General features: G+C 43.6%; 1 protein-coding gene across 1 annotated transcript in view; it reads left to right on the top strand.

The window, feature by feature from the left end:
* ATP8B4 (ATPase phospholipid transporting 8B4 (putative)) overlaps window positions 1-23,859 on the top strand; it is a 272,810-nt gene that overhangs the window by 5,789 nt on the left and 243,162 nt on the right. Inside the window, exons 2-3 of the mRNA XM_075530752.1 lie at window positions 10,669-10,760; window positions 13,302-13,357. Of these exons, the coding sequence (XP_075386867.1) occupies window positions 13,330-13,357 (28 nt within the window). The 5' untranslated portion in view covers window positions 10,669-10,760; window positions 13,302-13,329. The remainder of the gene's footprint in view (window positions 1-10,668; window positions 10,761-13,301; window positions 13,358-23,859) is intronic.

Genomic DNA, 23,859 nt, shown 5'->3' with positions numbered 1-23,859 from the left:
TTAGTATTTGCTAGTATGAAGGAACTCAACTGACATTTGTATGTTGAGATAGTTAATGTTTATTGTGACAACCTGGCTGATAAACACATGTGAGGTTAATTGAAGGGCAGAGAGATAAATGGCTCAGTGAGCCTCACCTTTCGAGTTCTTGGGTCTCTTGCTTTCTGATGGTCGGACCAGGGTGCAGCTGCCTTAGCCAGTTCCTTGCTTCAGCTGGCAAGGTTCACTTCCTGCAAGATATCCCCAAGAAGAAGCCACATGAACCTACCCCAATGCAGCCCTGGGTGCTGGAGCAGCCGCGTGGAGACCCCTGTCAGTGCTGATATGCTTACATGTTCACTGATTCGGCTTTCCTCCTGCACTTGGAGTCATTGCATCTGTTTTGTGAGATGGAGGAAGACTTTGTGGATTGGTGTTTTGTGAGATGGGGGAAGACTTTGTGGATTGGTGTTGGTTAATGGGCTAATGTTGGACTTGTGGGCTTGGGCAGCACTGGGTTGGGATGTTTTCTTGATGTGCACTTGCCCTTTATATAAAACTCTCTCTTATATATATGAGTTTCTGTGGATTTGTTTCTCTAATGGACCCAGACTCACACATTAGTTAATCTGGCACTCTGCAACATTGCTAAAATCTTCTATGAGCTCTAGCCGTTTTCTTGGGAATCTTTAGGGTCTTCCTGCCATCTGAAAATCAAAATAACTTTACTTTTTAACTTCCAGGTTGGATACCTTTCATTTCTTCCTTGTCTTATTACTCTGGCTAGGACTGCCAATTTCCAAGAAGCCCTGGTGGTGTAGTGGTCATGCATTGGGCTGCCAACTGCAAGTCCAGCAGTTTGAAACCACTAGATGCTTGGAGAGAGAAAGATGATGTTTCCACTTCTGTAAAGCGTTACAGCCTTGAAAACCCACAGGGGGCACTTCTCCCCTCTCCTGTAGGGTCACCACGAGCCAGCATCGACTCGATGGCAAAGAGGTTAAAGGTTTGGGAGGACTTCCAGTACACTGTTGAATAAGAGTGACTATAATGGCCATCCTGTCTCATTTCTGTTCTCAAAGGGAAGGCTCACAGTTCTTTCTTTGATGAGTAAAATTTTGGTTATTGGCTTTGCTTACACATTCTTAACTATGATACGAAATTTCTTTGCTATTCCTATTTTTCACAGGAATTTTAATCAGGAAAGGGTGTTCAAATTTATCCAATACCTTTTCTTACATCAATCAATATTATTATGTGTCTTTATGCTGTTTTATTTATCTGGTGGATTATATTGATTTATTGATTGTTTTTATCTCTGCATACCTGGTATGAATCCCATTTGGTCATGGTGTTTCATTTATTGATTTATGATATGTTGCTGGTCTGTTGGCTAGAATTCTGTTGAAAAAACATCTATATCTATGTTTATAAGGGATATTGGTCTGCCAATTCCTTTTTGTGTGATGTATTTGCCTATTTTAGGTTTCAGATTTATGTTGGGTTTTTAAAAAAGGTAATGTGTTTTTAAAGAGATTAAATAGAATTGATGCCTTTTGTGAATATTTGGTAGACTTTTCCAATGTAACCCTTAGATGCTGGGTTGTTCTTTATTTTGATAGACAGTTTTAATGAATGAATGAATGCCATTTTCAATCTCTTGATTAACATTCCTGTCTTTTGCAGTAGTATTAATTTGGGTGGGTAGTGTGTTTCTAGGAATTTCCTGATTTCAGTACGATGGGTTAGTACTAAAGTCTGGAAAGGATCAGTTGTTTGCATCAGTCTTGCCTCCATAGGAGAAATTTCCTCATCATGATTGACTTTTGATTGGCTCTTCTTCTGTGATTTTGCATGTGATTACTATTTTGGTTAAATTTGGAATGGTTTCTCTTTTGTGGCAGTGGGTTGTTTGTTACCCAGCAAAACTATCTTTTTTAAACTTTGAAATCTATATTCTGATTAAGCATCCTGGAGGCTCAAAGGCCAAGTGAGTGCAGGCCTATTAAAAGGCTGGTATCCACACCATGAGCTGCTTCATGGAAGAGAGCTTGCAGCCTACCTCCAAAAAGGAGTCACAGCCCAGGACTCTGCCCCACGGTGTCACACGCGTCAGCATTGATCCAGTGGCAGTGAGTTTGGTATCTTCTCAGAATTCTTAGAAAACACTCGTATCCATAGGTTTCTGATTTTGGCGATTCAGTTCTGGGCGCTTCATCGATGGGATTGAAGATATGGGTGCGGGATGGAGGACGTTTCTGTAGACGCAGATTCTGATAGAAGTTTGACTTTCCCGAGGAGCAGGCGCAAGTGCTCTATATTTTTCCCTCATGGGTGCCCCTTTACAGGCCCTCTCGTGATACGCCTCTGTGGACAAGGGGCTCGTCATTTCCCACTGAATCGATGTCTCTTTGAGATATTCACTCTCTCCTTGCTGTCTTTGAATTTCCTCCTGGTCTTCCTGCCCATTTGTCTCAGGCCCCGATGAGATTCCATAGCCTTCTCTTGCAGGGCCTGTCTCCCTTCACCCCCTCCTAATTATGTGTCTGGGGAATTCCCACAGCCAGTCTGCATGACCTTAAAACAGCAGACCAACCCCCCCCCGCCCCCACTATCATGATCCCAATACTGCCTTGCAAATCTGGCTAGACCAGAGGATGCACATTGGTACAGATAGCAACTGGAAACACAGGGAATCCAGGACAGACGACTCCTCCAGAACCATTGATGAGAGAGGCGATGCCTGGAGGGTGGAGAGGATGTGGGGTAGAAAGGGGGAACTGATTGCAGGAATCTACACATAGCCTCATCCCTGGGGGAGGGACAGCAGAGAAGAGGGCAGGGGGAGACGTCAGACAGTGTAATATATGACAAAATAATAATATATGAATGATGAAGGGTTCATGAGGTAGGGGGAGTAGGGAGGGAGGGAGAAAATGAGCAGCAGATATTAAGGGCTCAAGTAGAAGGCAACTGTTTTGAGAATGATGATGGCAACAAATGTACATATGTTTTTGACACAATGGATGCATGTATGGATTGTGATAAGAATTGTACGAGCCCCCAATAAAATGATTTAAAAACAAACAAAACAGCAGACCCATGTTCTCCCACCGCTAGCCTGCCAGTTTGTAGTACTGTGGTGCCTTGTGCGCTACTATGATGCTGGAAGTCATGTCACTGGCACTTCAGATGCCAGCAGGAGTAAAGTGAATATGTTTCAGCAGAACTTTCAGACAAAGAACTGACTCTGGAGAAAGAATAGGATGTCCGCGTCTGAGGAATAAGTAACTAAAACCCTTAGGAACAGCAGCAGAACATTGTCAGATACTGAAACCTCATGATTAACAACAGACCATTGTCAGATATGTTGCCAGAAGATGAGCCCCTCAGGTTAGAGGGCACTCAAAATATGACTGAGGAAGAGCTGCCCTTTAACAAATCATTTTATTGAGGGCTCATACAGCTCTGATCACAATCCATCCATCCATCCATCCATCCATCCATCCATCCATCCATCCATCCATCCATCCGTCCCTTGTGTCAAGCACATTTGTGCATATGTTGCCATCATCATTTTCCAAACATTTTCTTTGTACTGGGACCCTTGGTATCAGCTCCTCATTTTTTTTGAGCTGCTTTATTCAAGTTGAGAATAAGTAGACCACGATGACTCAGATGGAATAAGGCCTTTGAGAATTTCATTTGTGGATATAAAGACTTTCATTCGGAAATTTTATTTGATGATGAGAAGAAACAGCTGCAAACATCTATTAGTAATTGGAACTTGGAAAGTCTACACCAAGGAAAATGGGAAATTGTCAAAAAGGAAATGGAACACAAAAGTTCGACATTCTAGGTGTTAGTGAGCCGAAATGGACTGGTATTGGCCATTGTGAATCAGAAAATCATATGGTTTCCTATGCCAGGAACAACAACTTCAAGAGGAATGGCCTCACATTTGTTGTCAGTGAGGATATTTCCAAATCTATCTTGAAGTACAATGTTGTCTGGGATAGGATAATGTCTATCGGCATACAAGGAAATCTAGTCAATACAACTATTGTACAAATCTATGCACCAACCACTAAAACTAGTGATGCAGAAATGAAAGAATTCTACCAACATCTTCAGTCTGAAACTGATCAAACATGCCATCAAGATGCATTGATCATTTTTGGTGATTGCAATACAAAGAGGAAGGAACGGTAGTTGGAGAATATGGCTCTGGTGATAAAAACAAAGCAGGAGATTTCACCATAGCCTTTTGAAAGATCAGGGACTTCTGCATCACGAGCACCATTTTCAACAACATGTGGAATTCTCCAGATGGAGCACCCAGAAACAAAATCCACTGCATTTGAGGGGAGAGGATGGAGAATCTCAGTATCAAAAGCTAAAGCAATGCCAGCGGTTGGATGTGGAACAGACCACCAATTGCTCATATGTAACTTCAGGTTGACGCTGAAGGAAATGAAAACAAGTCTACAAGAACCAATAGTATATCCCATCTGAATTTCAAGAACAGTTCAGGAACAGATTTGATTCATTGTAAACTAGCAATAGAACACCTGCTGAGCAGTAGGATGGCATCAAGAATATCACACATGAAGAACACAAAAGGTCATTCAGAAGACAGGAAAGAAAGACAAGATCCAAGTGGAAGTTAGAAAAGACCCTGAAACTTGCTCTTAATTGTAGAGTAGCTAAGGGAAATGGAAAAAATGATGATATCAAAGAGGTGAACAGAAAATTTCGTAGGGCAGCTCGAGTAGACAAAGTATTATAATTTAATGTGCAAACACCTAAAGTTAGAAAACCAAAAAGGAGAAGAACAGGCACAGCATATCTTAAACTGAAAGAACTTAAGAGAAAAATTCAAAATTCTTTGGGAAAAAATATCGAATGATGTAGGAAGAAGATGGAAAGAATACAGCGTCACTGTGCCAAAAAGAACTAGTTGATATCCAGCCATTTCAGAAGGTAGCACATGAGCAAGAACTGATGGTCCTGGAGGAAGAAGTTCAAGTTTCGCTGAAGGCATCAGCCAAAAATGAACTTGAGCTAGTGACAGGACACGAATTGAAATGTTTCAACAATCCAGTGAAGCCCTGGAAGCACTCACTCATCTATACCAAGAAATTTGGAAATTCCAGAACACTACAGTCTTCTCATTTGGAACCTGCTCATGGACCAAGAGACAGTTATGTGAACAGAACAAGGGAATAGTGCTTGGAAAGGTGTGCCTCAGGGTTCTTTCCTTTCACCACACTTATTCAATGTATACACTGAGCAGTTGATCAGAGAAGCTGGACTGTATGAAGAGGAAGGAAGGTGCCATCAAGAGGAAGGCTTATTAACAACCTGCAATATGACATAACCTTACTTGCGGAAAGTGAGGAGGACTTGAAGCCCTGGCTGATGAAGATCAAAGATTGCGGCCTTCAACATGGATTACGACTTAAAGAAAGCAAACATCTTCATAACCAGGCCAGTAGATCACATCATGATAAACAGAAAAGACTGAAGTTGTCAAGGATTTCATCTGGCTTGGACCCACAATCAAGCTCATGGAAGCAGCATTCAAGAGAGGAAATGACACATTGCATTGGGTAAATCTGCTGCACCTCTTTAAAGTACTGAAAGTAAGTATGCTACTTTGAGGACTAAGATTTGCCTGACCCAAGCCATGGTATTTTCGGTTGCTTCTTATGCTTGTGAAACTGAGCTGTGAATAAGGAAGTCTGAAAAACAATCAGTGCATTTGAATTGTGGTCTTGGCCAAGAATATAAAAAAATACCATGGATGACAAAGCGAATAAACAAATCTGTCTTGAAAGAGGTACAGCCAGAATGTTCTTGGGAAGCAAGGATGGCGAGACTTTGACTCACATGCTTTGGACATGTTATGAGAAGAGATCAGTTCCTGGAAAATGACCTTGTGTTGGGTAAAACAGAAGGTCAGTGAAAAAGAGGAAGACCCTGGACAAGATGGATCGACACAGTGCCTGCAACAACGAGTTCAAACATAACAAGTGTGGGGATGGCACCGGACTCAGCAGTGTTTTATTGAACATAGAGTGGCTCTGAGTCAGAAACAACTTGACGGCACCTATCAACAACAACAAAAACAATATTGACAACAGCAACATGTGTTCAGATTTGCTTTTTAAAAAAATTAATCCTTTTACTAAACCTCACAGCAATCCATCATTCAATTGTATTAAGCACACTTGTACATATGTTGCCATCAGCATTTCCAAAACGTTATCTTTCTCCTTGAGCCCGTGAGTATCAACTCCTCTTTTCAGATTTGCTTTTTTCGTGTGTTCCCTGTTTTGCCCAGCCTTGTCCTCAAATGACTCTGAGGAGTGAGTGAGTGAGTGAGTGAGTTCATGATGTTAGCGGGTAGAAATGCCCTTCTTTTGTGCCATCTCACTTTCCTCAAGTTTGGTCTCTCCCAACACTGCAGCTTCTATTCAGGCATCTGTGATCTCAGTCTGTGCATATTTTTGTGTTTTTTTTTTTTCGTGGGTTAACTCCTAGGGAAGTAAATGAGGACATCCACTTACTTGGCCGTCTTGCTCCACCTCCAGAACGCTGCTTGAAATAAAACTGTAAAAAGTAGTCTAGATGTTTGTATGGATGGAGAAGAATTAGAAGCTGGTATGAATCTGCAGGATTTTTCATAAAATGTTAGCAGAGGAAAAGGGTAACCCGCATGTGATCCAAATGGTGTTTGTAGTTTGCAATTCTTGATTAAAGTCTTACTTGACTTAACAATATTTAATATTTTTGGACCAATGCATTTTTGAAAGCTCCCTTTATTTGCCCAACTCAGGTTTCCTCAGCACCTAGCTTGCATCAGGCTCTGTTGCAGGTGCCCAGAGAAAGCCATAGCACTCCTTCCAGTGCATTCACCTTGATCTTTCTTTGGAGGGTGAGGTTCCCCTTGCCCTGTGTACTTGGCCTTTTGCTGACATCCTCACCCTGCGTCTTTGCCTGGCCCCCCAAGTTCCTGTTCTTCCTGGGTGATATCATCAACTTGCAATGACTTTACTCCTTCCTCATGTGTTGATTGTTACAGGGCTACAATTCCGTCTGTCTACTTTTTAGCACTGAAGACATTTCTACTAGTTCAGAGGCCCTTCCAGCCTGATATGTTGAAACTTAATTTATTATTTTCTCCACCCAGTTCCTGCTTCTCTTTCTATTCACCCCAACCAACCCTTTTGAAATATTTGTTATCTTAGTCAATGATACTCCTATCCCCTGAGTATCCCAAACCAGAAACCTGGACATCACCCCTGATTACTTCTTGTCCTTCACCCCAAGATCTGAACCATTTCTAAATGCTGTCAGTTCCGCTGCACAACTGTGTCTATAAATCAGCTCCACTTCTCTGTGGCCAATGGTTCCTTGACTCTACGCCAGTCCCATACTCTGAGAGTCACTGTCTTAAAAACGGTGTCGTAGCATAGAGATGCACAGGGAGCAAGAATGATGGATAGGAAGACTGGGTTTTCAGAATATTTTTCTACTTAAAGACATCTTTGCCTACTCATTACCTGTAGCATGAAACAGTCTTTTTTTAAATTTTTTTAATTCTTTTTTTTCCCCAAATCATTTTATTAGGACATAACATAGACAACATATCATTCAGTAGATTAGTCATATCAAGCCATGCTGCACAATTGCTTCCATATTAATTTTCAAGGACAGTCTTAACCATAGCCACGATGTGCTGCTAAAATGGGGCATTTGATAGTCCCTGGATGAAGATCACAGATTCATTTCCTAGCACAACACAAAGGAGCCAGTGAATGGTAACGATGACGACAGTGATGACTTCTGTCAGGATCCAGGCTCCCCCACTGCCCTCCTTCCTTCCTCGGTCTGGCCCACGGTGATGGACATTGCTTCTCAAACCCTCCCTGCCTTTGGATACCCTTTCCTCGTGCTGGTCCTCTTGCTTGTCCCTCCCGTTGTGTTTATTAATATTTATTTATTTGTTCTTTAAAAAAGGGCTCAAGGTAGAGTCATCCTCTAAGGGGCAGGCCTAGGGAGTCTCCTCTCTGGTTTCAGAAGGGTCACTTCTTCTTTCCATCCGCATCGATCGCTTGCCATTCTACCAACCGTTCTCTGCATCTTTCCTTTCTCCTTTCCTCCTGTCCTTTCTCACAGTCTGAGGAAGCCCGGGTGGTAGGCTTTTGAAGGGCAAGGGTAAGTCCAATGCGTCTTTGCTTTCCCCAGCGTCAGATGTGGAGCTGTCATCTCATAAGGAGTCTTGATGACCTGATGGTGACGTGCTTGGCTGTTAACTGAAAGATTGGCCATGTTGACCCATTCAGTGGCCCTGCAGGAGAAAGAATTGGTGGTCTGATCCTCTAAAGATTACAACTGAGAAAACCTTACGGGGCAGTTAGATCCTGTCCTATGAGAAGAAACTGACTTAAGGACATATACCAAGGACAAGAGACAACTGAGAAGTGCTTGATGATCGAACTCCAGAGGGCAAAGAAGTGACCCTCATATTGTAGCGTCAGAAAGACACTCTGAAAAACAATCATAGCTCTCCTTGACTGAGTACTAACTATAGTGGGGAGGGGGTACGGGGATTTCTTTCTATCCCGACGTTCAGTTTTCCTCACAGTCCTGGGAGTTATGCTCTTGTCACTGTTTACAGATGAGAAAAGGAGGCCTTTGAAAGGAGGGGACCTTGGTCAAGTTCCCAGAATCAGCAAGACCAAACCTGGGCTGGCTGCCTCTGGGGTGGGTGTGAGAAGTGAGAATGGAGAACTGGGAAGAGGAAGAAAGATGACATAACGAGGAGCATCCCCAGGAATCTGCTCCCCTGCTTTGGTTGCTCTACTCCCAACTTCTCTGGATGCCTCTTTTCCCGTTTCTTTTCCACTCTCTTCCAATTCCTTTACCTCAGATTTTCAATCTCCTGCTTTTCGTTGTTTTGTTTCCCCGTCCTTCTAGTATTTCCACACTCAATCTTAAACCTGCCTTCTCTTTCCGTCTCAGAAACCATTTGCTCTTACCTTCAAGACATCTCGAGGCAGTTATATTCCATTTCATTCTAATATATAAATCTTTTTGTTGGGGGCTTGTACAATTCTTATCACAATCCATACATCCAACCATTGTGTCAAGCACATTTGTTGCCATCATCATTCTGAAAACATTTGCTTTCTGCTCCAGCCCTTGATATCAGCTCCTCATTTTCCCAACTTCCTCCCCCCGCCCCTCCCTCATGAACCCTTGATAATTTATAAATTATTATTATTTTGTCATATCTTACACTGTCCGACATCTCCCTTCACCCACTTTTCTGTTGTCCATCCCCCAGGGAGGAGGTTATAACCTTGTAATCGGCTCCCCCTTTCCACCTCACCCTCCATTCTTTCTAATATTTATTCAGACACTGACCGAGAAAGTTCAGAGGACAGCCTTCAAGAGAGTGCCTAACATCTAGAAAGTAAGCTCATCGGGCTCACCCTGTTCTTATCTAGAGTTGATTTGACCCAGGCCATCAAGCTAGGTAGTGGAATATGCAGAGATCCAAGACCAGGGCTATTGGACTTCAAGGGTTGAATGAGCTTCCAACCATCACCTCCTACTGCACCTTGTGTAGGTCAGCTGGCTCTTTCTTGGGGACCTCTTGGTGAGCTAACCCTGATCAATGTGCGTCTCTCATCCTGCAGATTTAGGACTGTTATTCCACAGCGGATTAAAAGCAGGAATAACTTTTGGAGCAGCCTAAATATTAGTCTAGGATACTGGAAATATAAAATAAAAATGGCAATTTATTTATGTAACATGTGCACTGTAACTGTCAGGAGGTCCAGAATGTTCACTTCAGCATGACCAGTGTCTTCTTTCCCGGTAGGCAGGTTTCTGTGGGAAAATGAGTTATTATCAGCAGGTTGCTTGGTGAACCTGGAAGTGGAGCAGGGCAATTAGTTATAATCACTTGATTGTTGAATGATCTCAGATCATTAGAGGGAATCTCTCTTTTAATTCTTTGCCACCTGCACACAGGTGCTCTCATTTCTATCCTAAAAAGAAACCTCCTGTGAAGTCGTCATTTGGTTAGGACCGCCTCCCCCCCCCCCGACCCCCCCCCAGTGCTGTTTAAGTAGTTATTTGTTTAATCCCAAGGTGTGTGAAACCAAATGGCTTACTCCCCCCCACCCCGCCACCTGTGCCACCTGTACAAACTGTTCTCGTTTGCCTAGAATTCGTTTCTGTGACCAAGATTCAAAACTAAAATTAAGATGTAAAGACAATGAATTGCTCATGGATGTGTAATTTCCAATCTTTAAAAAAATTGCTAAATGCATTTAAAAAGAAGTTAGTCTATGTGAAGCTCTTAGCTATTATTTGTTATATATTTCTCACTTCCTGTTTTTCCTTCATTTCTTTTATAAAAGTACACTAGAAGTTTCAGGCAAGGAAGCTACTATTTTAATCTCTTTTACATAAGATGAAGCCAAGGATAAGCTAGGAGCTATCTAGAAGATTTCCTTGAACCATTTCCTCTGCTTTGGGGTGATTTAAGAGAAGGGAACATGTATTCACGAAAGGGTGGTTTGCTGTCATGTCATTTTCCACTTCAGGATCTCGATTTCACTTTAGTCAACCTTCTTCTCTTACCTGCTTCTGGTCACTCTTTTTCCCTAGACCTGCTCGGATCTAGAACTTCAACGAAAGATGACCTTTTCTTCACTCCGACCTCCTTCAGAAGGGAAGCGAGTGGCTGCCGGGGCATTTCGGTGAGTTGATGAGAAACCAGAAAGAACAAGATTTGTCTTCCTGTGAGCGAGACAGGCAGCTGCTACCTTCGGATGAGAAGCTCCTCCATCAATTTTCCCGAAGGATCACTGCTCCATGCAAATGGACTTAAAATGCCAGTTCTTAATGTTGGGATGGACGCACAGCTTTGTGAGTAAAAGCATTAGGATCGGGTTTGAAAGAGAGACTAGTTGACACAAACCAAAATGACCAACATGAAACAATGGATCTGTTTAAGATCTAATGGATTTCCAAACCACTTTGGGAAGTGGTTTTAGGGAAATTGAGAGTGAAGCGCCATCTGTATGCTTTAAAAATAATTTTAGGAAGGATATGGTATTGTTTTGTGTTGGGTTGTCAGTTATAAAAATGAGAAGTCCTTTCAGGAAGAGCGAAAACGAGAGAGGGCAGAAGTTACATGGAGAGTTTGTCCTCAGTTATCTTTATGTTACACAAATACACGCAGGTTTATCTTTTGTATTGGCTATCTGCTAATGTCAATCTTTCAAATGGATCTAGTAAGCAGAGGGGGAGAGGGGTAAACTTGTCAGTGCCAGTATTCTTTATAAACCACCTGAGAGATTGAATTTCTTTGTCCTGCCTGAATTTTCATTGCCATCTGTCAGAGGGTAGAGTTCCTTTTTGCCATCTTGCTTAAAGAATGGCTCTTCCCTGTCCCCTGCTCCGGGGACTCCGAGCCCAGGAAAACAGCACACGTTGATGGCGTCCCCAGAGAGAATTTTCAAGCCCTAACAAGTTGGTTTAGAATTTGCTGATGAGCCTTTCTCCTCGGGCCAGATGGGGCCACCAGATCCAGATGTTCTTAGCACAGAATTTACACCTCCTCCTGCTCTTGCCGTCGCGCATGTTATTGACAGACAAAGAAGGCTCTTAATGGATGAAACCTTCATTTGCTCACATATCACGTTACGTTTCACAGGAAGGCCTGATCTCAAAATATCTTGGTGGATCTTCTTCTTTTTTAAAAAAATATCATTTTATTGGGGGCTCGTCCAACTCTGATGACAATCCATCCATCCATCCGTCCATCCACCCATCCATCCATTGTGTCAAGCACATTTCCACATTTGTTGCCATCATCATTCTCAAAACATCTGCTTTCTACTTGAGCCCTTGGCATCAGCTCCTCATTTTATCCCCTCCTTCCACGCCCCCTCTCACAAACCCTTGATAATTAATTAATTATTATTTTACCATGTCTTACACTGTCTGACGTCTCCCTTCCCCCACATTTCTGTTGACCATCCTCTAGTGAAGGGGTGATATGTAGATCCTTGTGATCAGTTCCCTCTTTCTACCCCACCCTCCCTCCACCTTCCTGGTATGGCCACTCCCATCACTGGTGCTGACGGGATCATCTGTCTGGATTCCCTCTTATGCGGATCTCCTTTTATACCTGTCGTGCTTTCGGATGGTCTCTCTCCTCTTCTCCAGTGAGCTTGCAGCACTCTTACAGCAAGAGAGAGGGAAGAGCCAAGAACATTGTGACTGCCACAGCTTGAGAAGGCAGATCTAAGAGGTTCTGCCACTTGGGGATGGGGGCTGGGAAGGGACACTTGCTTAAAGGGATGTGGCTTCTAGGGGCTAGATACCTTTGACCCTTACTTTGTAGTTATTGATAATGTCCTTCATTTTTTCCCGTCATTCTTTTAGTGTTTATCAGGCATCACTACGTACCGAACCCTTGTTAGATATTTTAGATACAAATATAAGCCAGACAGATAAGATGCCTGCTGGTCTACTGAGAAGAGAACCCATGAACTAGGTGTGATAGTAGTTCTCAGGATTGGGCTGTACAAGGCTCTATGGGACCACATAGAAGGGACTATCCCTCGTTGCATGGCCAGTGATCAAGGAATGTCTCTGGGAGAAAGTAGTGTGAGTTAACAGAAAGATGAATGGGATTGAGTCGGGTGAAGGGGTTGGAAGTAAGGTTAGAATCTGGTTGGATCCAGTATTTCTGTGGTGTAGGTTTGAAGGTGTGCAAGGAGTGGTGGGTGCTAGGAAGGCGTGCCGAGAAACCTGGCTAGAGAGGTGAGCAGGACCAAGTGCATGACTGGACAGTGGTTCAGTATATTGTGCATAAGGTTGGCCTAAGTCAGAGCTGGTCATGAACGATTGCAAGCTGTTAGGAGTTGATCAGTTTTGTTAAGGCCAATGGGAGGTGATGATTGGGGTGGAAGGAATGGCATGACATGATGTCACTGAACTTTTGTGAAGAGAACTCTTTGGTGCTGGCTTTGGAGCAAGAATGCAGGAGAAACACAATCTCTGTTCAGTAGACATTTCTCAGATGCAAACTGCTGTCAGAGACCAGGCAGGGGGAAGTGGGAGAGGGTAGGTGGGAGTGGTGGAGGGGAGAAGGTGTGGCGGTGGCCAATCTTATCTGGTTAAATTGAAATCTGATAAGTCTCAGTGACTTCCTAGTAGGATAAATGCGTGATTCATGAGAGGCTGAAAAATATTAACCTTATACATTTTTTCCCCTGTGTCTTATGCAGGCCTGGTGAAAAATAGTCTGGTGCAATAATGTTCTGCAGTAAAAAGAAACCACTTGGTAAGTAGTGAATTCTTCAGATGATTTAAAGTAAATATTATTTAAAATTTTACTTTGATTTTTTATGGGCGACTTTTATAGAGACAATAAAGTACATATATATTAAGTGTTTAGCTTGATGAGCTTTGCTGGCATGGATATCTAGACCACTGCAGAACATGATCTAGAACATTTATATTTCCCCAGAAATTCCCCGTGTGCCCATGTCTGCTCAGACTCCTGTATCCCCGCACAACCATCTTCTGATTTCTGTCAGATTGTTTCTGCCTGTTTTTGAAATGAATCTAAGTGGAGCCATACAGTCTACCTATGTATTCTCTTATCTCTCTTCTTTTGCAGAATGTTTTTTGACGTACGTCCATGTGATTGTGTGAATCGTTAGTGGTTTTTTTTCCTTCCCCTTTTTTTATCTCAAAGCTATATTCCGTTGTATGACTATCCTAAGATTTTAGAAACAGATGCTACAATTTTGGTTTCTAATGGCAAGAAAGACGCTTTGCTGTTTTGGTTACGTGACTGGCCTGTTGTGAGTTGCTGCCCAGTTGGTTCCGATGTAGGGTGACCCCAGGTGTGTGGAGGAGAACTTCACCATCAGGGTTGCGAAGTTGTGACCTTTCCGAAGCACATCGCCAGCCTGCCTTCCCAGGCACCTCTGATCTCTCGGGTGGCTTCCAACCACTAACCTTTAGGTTTGCAGTCAAGCACTTTACCCATGGGCCCACCTAGGGAGACTTAAGGAATTGATCTCAAACTCCAAACTCATTGCCAGGGAGTCAATGGTGTCAATAATATTCAAGTTTAAAAACATGGTGCCTGAAGCAGAGAGTGTTGATTTTCTTCATTTCTAGTTAGTCAGACAATTCTGTGGTTTCTCTTTCAGTAGGCTTGTCTCCAGTTTTCCTTACTTTGGACCTTAGGCTCTTGAAGCACCGTAGACTAAATGAGAACTTATGGAAATGTTCTCGGCCTGCCTCCAGATAACCCCTCTGACTGGCAGGGGCCCTGCCCAGGCAGACAATCATTTCTTGATGTGCTCAATCATTGCAGCATTCAGCTTCATAACGAACAGCAATCTGCCCCAATGTACTTCCTGCTGATAGGCCATTAGTTCTCCCCTCTGGGGCAATACTTTCTTATCCCCAATACCAGCCTCAGAGGCTACGATTATGATCCTGGGTTCTTTCTTCTTCCCATCAGACGCCTTATTTAGACGCAAATCATTGGGATCATCTCGATCGTGTAAGCAGATTTCAAAACACAGCCAACAACAAAACCAACCAAACTCTCATGGCCACAGGGTCCATTCTGATTCCTGGAGACCTTCTAGAACAGGGTAGAACTACCTCTGTGGGTTCCCAAGGCTAACTGTCATCTTTCTCCAGAGGCGTGGCTAGTGGTCTTGCGCTATTGACCTTATCGTTAGCAGCCCCACGTGAAGCTGCCATTCCACCTGGCCTCCTAACATATGATCACTCGCTTTAAAAGGGACACTTTTCAATTAAAGGCAGGGCTTTGAGTTAAAACACTGAGCTGAGATCCAGATTGGACACTTTTAAAGTATGTATGGATGTGTGTGTGTCAAACAGGCAGTTTCATCTAAGTAGGAATACGAAAACAGGTCACAGAAATCCTTCAAAGGAAAGGCGGGCACTTGTTGGATGGTTCTCCAGGGGCTAGCCCCACGTCCTCTCTTAGAAACATGTCTCTGGGTTTTCGTCTGAGGCTATGGGCCCAAAAGGAAGTGCCCTGTGCATTGTTAGATGTACTTTTGACACTTACTGGAAACACCGATACTATTTTTATGTCTTCAGACATTTCTCCATATAACATTACTGAAAAACGTTCCCCTCCCCAAGTTTCATTTGGAAAATTTTAACTTTGACAACAATAAAGAGAGATTCAACGAACCCCTATGTACTCTTCATCTAAATGGTCCATTTTGCTGTCTTGGTATTCTTCTCTTTTGCTCTTTGCGTGTGTGCGTGTGCACGTGTGCGTGTATGTGTGCGTGTGCGCGTGTGCGTGCGTCTGTGTGCGTGTGCGCGCGTGTGTGCGTGTGCGCGTGTGCGCGTGTGCGCGTGTGTGCGCGTGTGTGCGTGTGCGCGCGTGTGTGCGTGCGTGTGTGTGTGCGTGCGTGTGCGTGCGTGCGTGCGTGCGTGTGTGCGTGCGTGTGTGTGTGTGTCTGTTTGGAAACAGGAGGAGAAGAACAGGTAAAGGCAGTGGAGAAAGGTTAACAGCTGCACGATTCAGAGGGAGGCTTGATAAGTGTTTGTTGTATCTTTTTCTTTTTATATAGAGTTGGGGTAAATATTTTGGGCACAAACACCATTCAGATGATATTTGCTTTTTTTCATTTGTCAGTATATCTTTATTAGATTTTTTTCCTAATTTCTTTTTTTTTTAACATTTTATTAGGGACTCATACAACTCTTATCACAATCCATACATACATCAATTGTATAAAGCACATTTGTACATTCTTTTCCCTCATCATTTTCAAAGCATTTGCTCTCCACTTAAGCCCTTTGCATCAAGTCCTCTTTTTTCCCCTCCCTACTCGCTTCCCCCTCCCTCATGAGCCCTTGATAATTTATAAATTATTGTTTTGTCATATCTTGCCCTATCCGGAGTTTCCCTTCATCCTCTTTTCTGTTGTCCACCCCCCAGGGAGGAGGTCACATGTAGATCCTTGTAATCGGTTCCCTCTTTCCAACCCACTCTCCCTCTACCCTCCCAGTATCGCCCCTCACACCCCTGGTCCTGAAGGGATCATCCGCCCTGGATTCCCTGTGCCTCCAGCTCCTATCTGCACCAGTGTACATCCTCTGCCCTATCCAGACTTGCAGGGTAGAATTAGGATCATGGTAGTGTGAGGCGGGGTGGGGAGGGGCAGAGGAAGCATTTAGGATCTGGGGGAAAGCTGTATTCTTCATCGGTGCTACATCGCACCCTGACTGACTCATCTCCTCCCGGAGACCCCTCTGCAAGGGGATCTCCAGTGGCCGACAAATGGGCTTTGGGTCTCCATTCTGCACTTCCCCCTTCATTCACTATGGTCAGATTTTTTTTTTTTGATGATGCTTTTTAGTGGACCATTAGCCAACTGGTTCACTGACAGTTTCATAATGAGGAAGGCAATTTACTGATCCCCCTTACACAGAATTTTACTTTGTGGACACTATTCCCTGCTGTGTAATGAGGCTGGCTGCTTTGCCCGTGAGGCCCTATCTGAATCTGTTCCCTACTATGGACTGGAAGAGGTAGCACTGCCCAGTCCCTTCCTGGGAACTGGTTATAATGTCACAGGACTGACATTTGTGTCATTATCATTTGCTTCATCATTATGAGGAATGGTTTCATCACCCTTCATTCCTGTGGCTCTGGCAATAGATGGGAGAGATGCTCTGACCTAAAATACTCATTCAGGAGTTCTACTGCCAACGAATGACTTTGAGCATCTGTGACAGGACCTTGGGTGGCAAAACCTGGGTTTGCTCTCGGCTACTCAATGCAAGCTTGGAAGTTTCAACCCACCCACTCGTGCTGCAGCGTCAAGGTTTGATGATCTGCTTCTGGGAAGAGGAAAGCACCCCCAAGCCGAATTTATTATTGTTGAGTTAATTCTGACCTAGTCATGACCCTGCAGGGAAAGTTAGCATTGCCTGTCAAGGATTTCCAAGGCTCTGAGTGGTTCTCGAGGTCTGCACAAGACCTTTTCAGAGTGTTGAAAACCAAAGTTGTTCCTTTGAAGACGAAGTGCGCTTGACCCTTGCAGGTCATGACATTTGTAACCACCCCACAGGCATGTGAAAGTTGGACATTGAACAAAGAAGGCCGGGGAAGAAGGGATGCATGTCAGTGTGGTGCTGGTGAAGATTATTGAAAGTACCCTGGCCTGCTAAAAGGACAAACTGATCTGTCTTGGAATATGTGCTCCTTAGACAAGGCAAGGACGCCAAGACTTCATCTCACATACTTTGCACATGTTGTCAGGAGAGTCCAGTCCCTGGCTAAGGTCATCATGCTTGGTGAAGTGGAAGCCCTCAAGAGTTGGGTGGACACAGTGGCTGCACCAATGGGCTTAATTAAGCACAGGGACAGCCGTGAAGATGGCACAGGACCAGGCGATGTTTCGTCATAGGGTTGCTATGGGTCAGCCCTGACTCGATGGCATCTAACAAGATCACCAGCAGCAACAGCAACAACAACAACAACAACAAGTGTCTCTAGAAGCAGACTGTCAAGGAGCAGCTGATGGTTTCAAACTGCCAAGCTTTAGGTTAGCAGCCGAGTGCTTTCACCACCGTACCACAGAAGCTCCTGCTGCGAAGCACACAGCTAGAAGCCTGGGCTGCGTAACTGCAAATGCAGTGGTGCCATTTTGCCTGTGAGAACATTTTTAACAATGGCAACCTTCAGTGAAGATGCATTTACGTTTCTATAAATGGTCGCAGGGTCCTTAGGAATCTTAGGCCATTGAGGATGTTTATGAACGCATAACAAGTCAGTCATGAGTGACATGGGAAAATAATAATTCTCTCCCGAACACGCTGTATTTGCCATTACCTCCATTATCCCATTGAATCCCTCTTCTTTCAGATGTGGATGAGTCCTTCTAATTGACCAACTAGTGAAAGATTTTGACAGCATTCTATGCCTTTCTGTTTGTCCTTTGTTATTGACCCTGCGGAATAGCTTATCTGGGAGGTCCAGAGACCAAGTGCATTGAGACATTCATGGCTATTGTACAAAGCAGAGAGGAGGAGCATTGTTATGAGCGAAATACCTCATGCAGGCCTCATGTAATTTGGGGATATGGGAAGCAGAAATTGTAAGTTATTATAGGCTTTGTTAAATGAACTCAGGCTGTTCTTGATTTCCAAATGTGGAGACTGTGCTGGCGACACTCATTACGCCACCAGGAAGCCTTTCGTGTACTTGGCGTGGGGTGTGTGTGGGGGCAGAATTGATGGGGGCTGCAGCATGTGCCTTGTCACTTTAATCTTCTTGGGGCCCATTCCTCTATAAAAATATTGAACGTGAAAGTATTTTATAACTGTGTTGTCACAAACAACAATAAAAGGCAGGCCAGAATCATTATTACATAATTTTTTCTTCTGGTTCTGAAATGAATATTTTTGTAGCCCTAGAAAAGTCTGTAGGCCCTAAGCACGGTGCATCATGGATAAGTCCAGCACTGAATCGGGCACCTTGAGTGGCCCAGCGGCCACCAAGAATGCAACTGTGTCTGTCCTGGGGAGAAGGGTGGGACAGTGTCGTCGTTCCCTGTGTGTTCTTGTGAACTTACACAGAGGAGGTAATTAAGGATGGCTGAGGACTTTAGCCAATACAAAAGAGAGTCACTAAGATAGGAAATATGTAGAAAGAGAAAGAACACCCCAACAAATCACAACTTTTGAAAAGCAAGAAATATCACCAACATCACAAAATCCATGAAACTACTTTATATTTAGTAATTAAATGTCCTGCTCACCTTTATCATAATTTTCTGTGTGGTTTTCACCTCCTACTTTGGGCGGCTGCTTCTCAGACCCGGATTTTGTTACCAAACTTTCTGTGGAGTGTAGAAGGAGACTTTAGTTTTTCTTCCAGTGTAGTTTATTAAAATGAGTGTTATCGATAGTTTTGCAAGCTTTTCTTTATTTCCCCCTCCCCCATTTCATGACTTGATAATGCCATATCACATGTGACAACTGTTGATAATCCTGGGCAAACGTCACCAGGCTTCTTTTCATACCGACACATTTTGTTTTGTGCAATTATGGTTAAAATATTTGATATTTAACATTGAATATATCATCAATACTCATGATGGGAGACTCTACTCTTAAGAGCCAGGTTCAGAGTTTCTTCTGCCATCCATTTTGATCTTTTGTTTCCCCTTTCCTGTCTTTTTTAATGACCTCTTGCTTTTATCATGAATGGTGTTCTTGATGTCCTCCCACAGCCCATCAGGTCTTCTGCCATTAGTGTTCACGATGCCAGATCTGTTCTTGAGAGGGTCTCAGAATTCAGGTGGGGTAGACTGAAGGTCTTATTCTGGCTCCTGTGGAGTGGTTTTCATTTTTTTCTGCTTTAACCTGAACTTACATATAGTAACCTTTCCACAGCCAGCCCTGGCGTGGTTTTAGCTGCTCATGTTGAGCTTCTCCATAGTGTCTCCCAACACATGCAGTCAACTTGATTTCTGTGTATTTCATCTGGAGAAGTCCACATGAGTATTCTCCATTGGTGTTGTTGAAAAAAAGGTATTTGCCTTTTTTTTGTAAGTCGTTGATCTTGCAAAACTCTACCACGTGACCTATAGCTTCATTTATATCACCAAGACCCAATGTGTCAACTATTGCTCTTTCCTCTTTTGGGGTAACTTTCCATCCCCATCATCAATCATTACCAATGCAGTTTCTGATGGAAGTCCTTGGGAGAATTCTTCAATCTCTTCATCAATAGCTTTTGTAGTTGGTGCATAACTTTAGTGACATGAGGTCAAAGAAATTACTAGGTGGATGGGTAATGATCCAGCAAGGCACCACATTTCTGGGAAAGAGCTAGTGTCTCTCTTGAGATGGAGAGCCATTCGGAGCAACAGAATGAGATGATTGTAAAAGAGCTGTTGATACTAAAATGTAGGGGGCAAGGGTGGAAGCTTGGAGACCCATAGTGGGCAGATGGAAGCAGCCTGGATGAGGTAATCGTCCCTCAATCAGAGTGAGTGCAAATGAGTTGGTGGGAATTGTCTGGCTTCGAAATATACCTGGCTTTTCTTTTCTACCTTCACCCTAAAAACCCCGAGCATCCAGTTGTATTGAACGGATTCCAACTCATGTTGCCCTCAGGTGTGTCAGGGTCGAACCACAGTTCTTTAGGGTTTTCACGGGCTGAAAGTGGATCATTAGGTCTTTTTTTTCAAGGTATCTTTGGATGGACTTGAATCTTACCATGCAGGGACTCACCTCTACCCAAAGTCATGGAACAAAGAGTCTATAGTACGCCACAGTTTGTATACAGCTACACGATTCGCTTCTGAGCTGCGGGGAATAGGCTGGGTTGACTTCTGATCGCCCATCTGGACTTAGCTTATTATCTTTCTTTGATTTCCCTGGGCATGCTTAGCTTTTTCTTCACTGCCTTGCGGGGGAGGTATTTGTGGCTGTGTGTCTACCCTTTGGAAAGCAATCACTGTCGTGTTTGTTTCTGCTTCTCCTTCATCGTCCGTAATAGAGCCTTGCTCAAAGGAACACAATAAATATTTCTAGAATAAGTCACTTTCTCTTGGTTCCAGTGGTTTTATTTGTCACATGGAGTCAGGGAGCTAAGCTTCCAAAACCAGTGTGTTCTAAAGAAACTCAATCCACTGCCCCCCCGCATCTCACAAAGACAAGCATAAGATTTAAAAGCCATGGCTTCCTGTGCAGGTAGATGACCCTCTGACTCCCTTTCCCTTTGTGACAGTGGCTTGTTTTCCCTGGAGTGCTCAGACGCTGCTCAAGGTGGAAACGAACCCCCCCTCCTCCCCAGCTGCTTCTGGGTTCGTGCCATCTTTGGGTTCGATACTCCCTTGAAATTCTCTTTCCTTTCTTCAATGGGGAGAAACTTTGCTTTCCATCTTTACACAAAGCATTCTGAGCCATCCAGGAAAGTACTTTTTTTTTTTTGCTGCAGATTATCAAACTGTGAAAGGACGTAGAAGCAAAAGCACTTGGTACACAGAAGGGAGAGTCCACGGGCGGCAGTCTGTTCGTTTGTCTTCATTGTCATTTGAGTGAAGCTTTTCAGAGCAAATTGGATTCCCCTGCAATCACTTATATGCATTTCGTGTCATGACATGGATGGTAGCGCCCATCTTGTAACAGTCTTCCCATTTCCTTCCCCGTGTTTAATGTCTTCATCTACCCTTCTTCCTTAGCAAGTCTTGCCTCCCAGGGTTTATTCCAGGGCAAATGCCCCTGAGCTCCTGAGACAAATGCTTCGGAGCTCCTGTGGTTACACGATCTATCAAGTACATACGTCCTGTGTTACTGGTCATTCAAGAGGTCTGTTGTCTGACTACCCGCGGAGCCACAGGGGGGTGTTCCGTTTCAGACCCGGAGAGCAAGGACTCTAGTGAGCGGCAGCAGCAGTAAGGATGCGCAGTGGTTTGGGAGCCAGTCCTCAGGAGAAGGTAAAGACTGCTCCAAGGTTGCAAGGGAAGGCCAAGTGTGTCCTACCTGAAGGCCTCCATGGGGAACGGTGTCAGAGTTGAGATCAAGAATTGAAGGAATGAAATGTCTGAGGTCACAGTAATTAGGGTGGATGTGTGTGATTTGGGGTATACTTGGAGTCCTGGATTTGATGAATGGCCCTTTTTCCTTTATCTGTACCTTCACACACACACACACACACACACACACACACACACACACACACACTTTCTGAATTTCCCTGTCATTTTTCCCACAGCACCATACAGCCTATTGCTATCAAGTCCTTTCGGATTCACAGTGACCCTCTCTAGGTCTGTTAGATTAGAACTGTATTCTTGGGGTTCTCAATGGCTGATTATTTGGAAGCAGACCAGGGTTTTCTTAAGAGGTGCCTCTGCTCGACTCCAGCTTTGAGCCTGTGGGTTAGTAGCTGAGCCTGTGAACTCTGTACCTCACAGGGACTCGACTCTACCCATCATCTCTCTACCCGTATACCTTTTCAAGCGTCTCTAACGTGGCAAGCATTTGTGTTTGAATTCTGACTCTGCTCCTTAAGCCTGTGAAGCCTTTGTTGTGTTTTCACATCTGTGAGCACTGACAGGATTGTTCTGAAGATTCATGAAGGGATCATTGATCATTTAATGAATAACTAATAAAACATTTAGCTTTTAACAAGTGCTCGATAAACGTTGGCCACTACAGGTCTCATTCTATTATAGCAAGTCTTAACTCTCTAGATGGGAATCTACATTGAGACAGAGCGGCAAGCTTTCCAAAGTAGGGGACACCACTCAGGGTGGGGGTGGGGCGCTAGAACAATTCGGCAGGGCTGCAAAAGCAGATACCTACACTTTACCCTGGATTATGGGTAGTATTACACAAGGTTTTAATTACCAGGGACACTGAGCAAATTATCTATCTATCTATCTATCTATCTATCTATCTATCTATCTATCTATCTATCTGCCTACCTATCTATTTATCCTGAAACCAGGACAATAGGGCAAATAATTTTAGGAACTTTTGGTTGCAGTTTTGTTGATGTGACCTTTTATGTGCTTAATGCAGTTCGTGTACTCTAGAAGAAGAAAAGAATTGGTAGAACGTGTAGATTTGTTTGTGAAGCTATAGTATGCCATTGGAGGGGAAACACACCCGATAAATCACATTTTCCAAATAGTTGGATCCAATGAATCAATTGGCATAACCCAGAGGAAAGCAAACCAAAGGCCCTTTCTTTTGTTTGAACCCCCTAACTGTTTCCAAACCCTTTTGTGAGGATAAGACTTACCCAAAAATGTGGGAAGGTTTCTTTTTTTTCTCTTGGCTTAAATGTCCATAAGCCCAGCAGCTGCAGGTCACCATGGGTTTCAATAGGAAACCCCAATTTGGGACACACAGTTTCCAGTTGTATCAGAATGTGCTCTTGGAGTCCAATCAGGAAATCTTGGAGGCTGGAGAACTCTTTTCTTTAAAGCTCACCCCACTCATGGTTCTTTCCTCATGCCTTTAATGAATTGCCTGGGCTCCTCACCACATGGGCCAGATTGTGAAGAATGAGAGCAAATTAAGAAAGGAAAAAGCTTAAGTTATTGATTTGGCTTGAGGGAGTTTTTTTTTCTTTCCCTGACATCTGACTCAACCCCCAAAATGCAGCAACAATCCAAAGCCCCAAATGACGCTCCGTGTTTGGAGACATTATTTAGCTTTTGGATGGATACCAACCTTGCTCAAGAAATAACAATCGGTGTATGAGTGTCTGTCCGGGTTTCTGTACAGAGACCCCCAAACTCTCCATGGTATTTTGTCATCTCGTGATTTTTGGAGACTACAGCCAATGCTTGAGAGTGTCTGTCTCCTAAATGACATTTGGTAGAGGACAGAATGCACTGGAGTTAATTGAAGGAAGACAGTTTGTCCATTAATTAGAGACTCAGAGTTGCTGTGATCACTCAAGCATCCATGGGTGGCTTCCTAAATCTTCCCCTTACTCTCGATCCAATTAACAGAGCTGCCGCCTTCCCAAAATCCTCTTAAATTTAAGGTGTTATGGCTGATTCCCAAGCAAACCAATAACAGAGCTGCCAAAGGCCTCTTTTCTCTTGCTTACTGGAAGGAGGCAATGGATAGTGTAGAATTTGTTATTATGAGAAAAGAGAGTCCATATTGGGAGCTGTGTGTTGCCTTTGAGGATCAGGAGTAGAATCAATGAGTTTTTTTTGCTAATGCCCACAGAAAATATTCAGAAAATCCTTTTGGGAAGTAATAATCTGAGCAACTTTAAAACGGAGTGTCCCA

This window comes from Tenrec ecaudatus, chromosome 14 (assembly GCF_050624435.1).
Source record: "Tenrec ecaudatus isolate mTenEca1 chromosome 14, mTenEca1.hap1, whole genome shotgun sequence".
NCBI classification, from domain to species: Eukaryota; Metazoa; Chordata; class Mammalia; order Afrosoricida; family Tenrecidae; genus Tenrec; species Tenrec ecaudatus.
The sequence above is the reverse complement of the archived record's forward strand: the minus strand, read 5'-3'. Positions and strand labels throughout refer to the sequence as shown.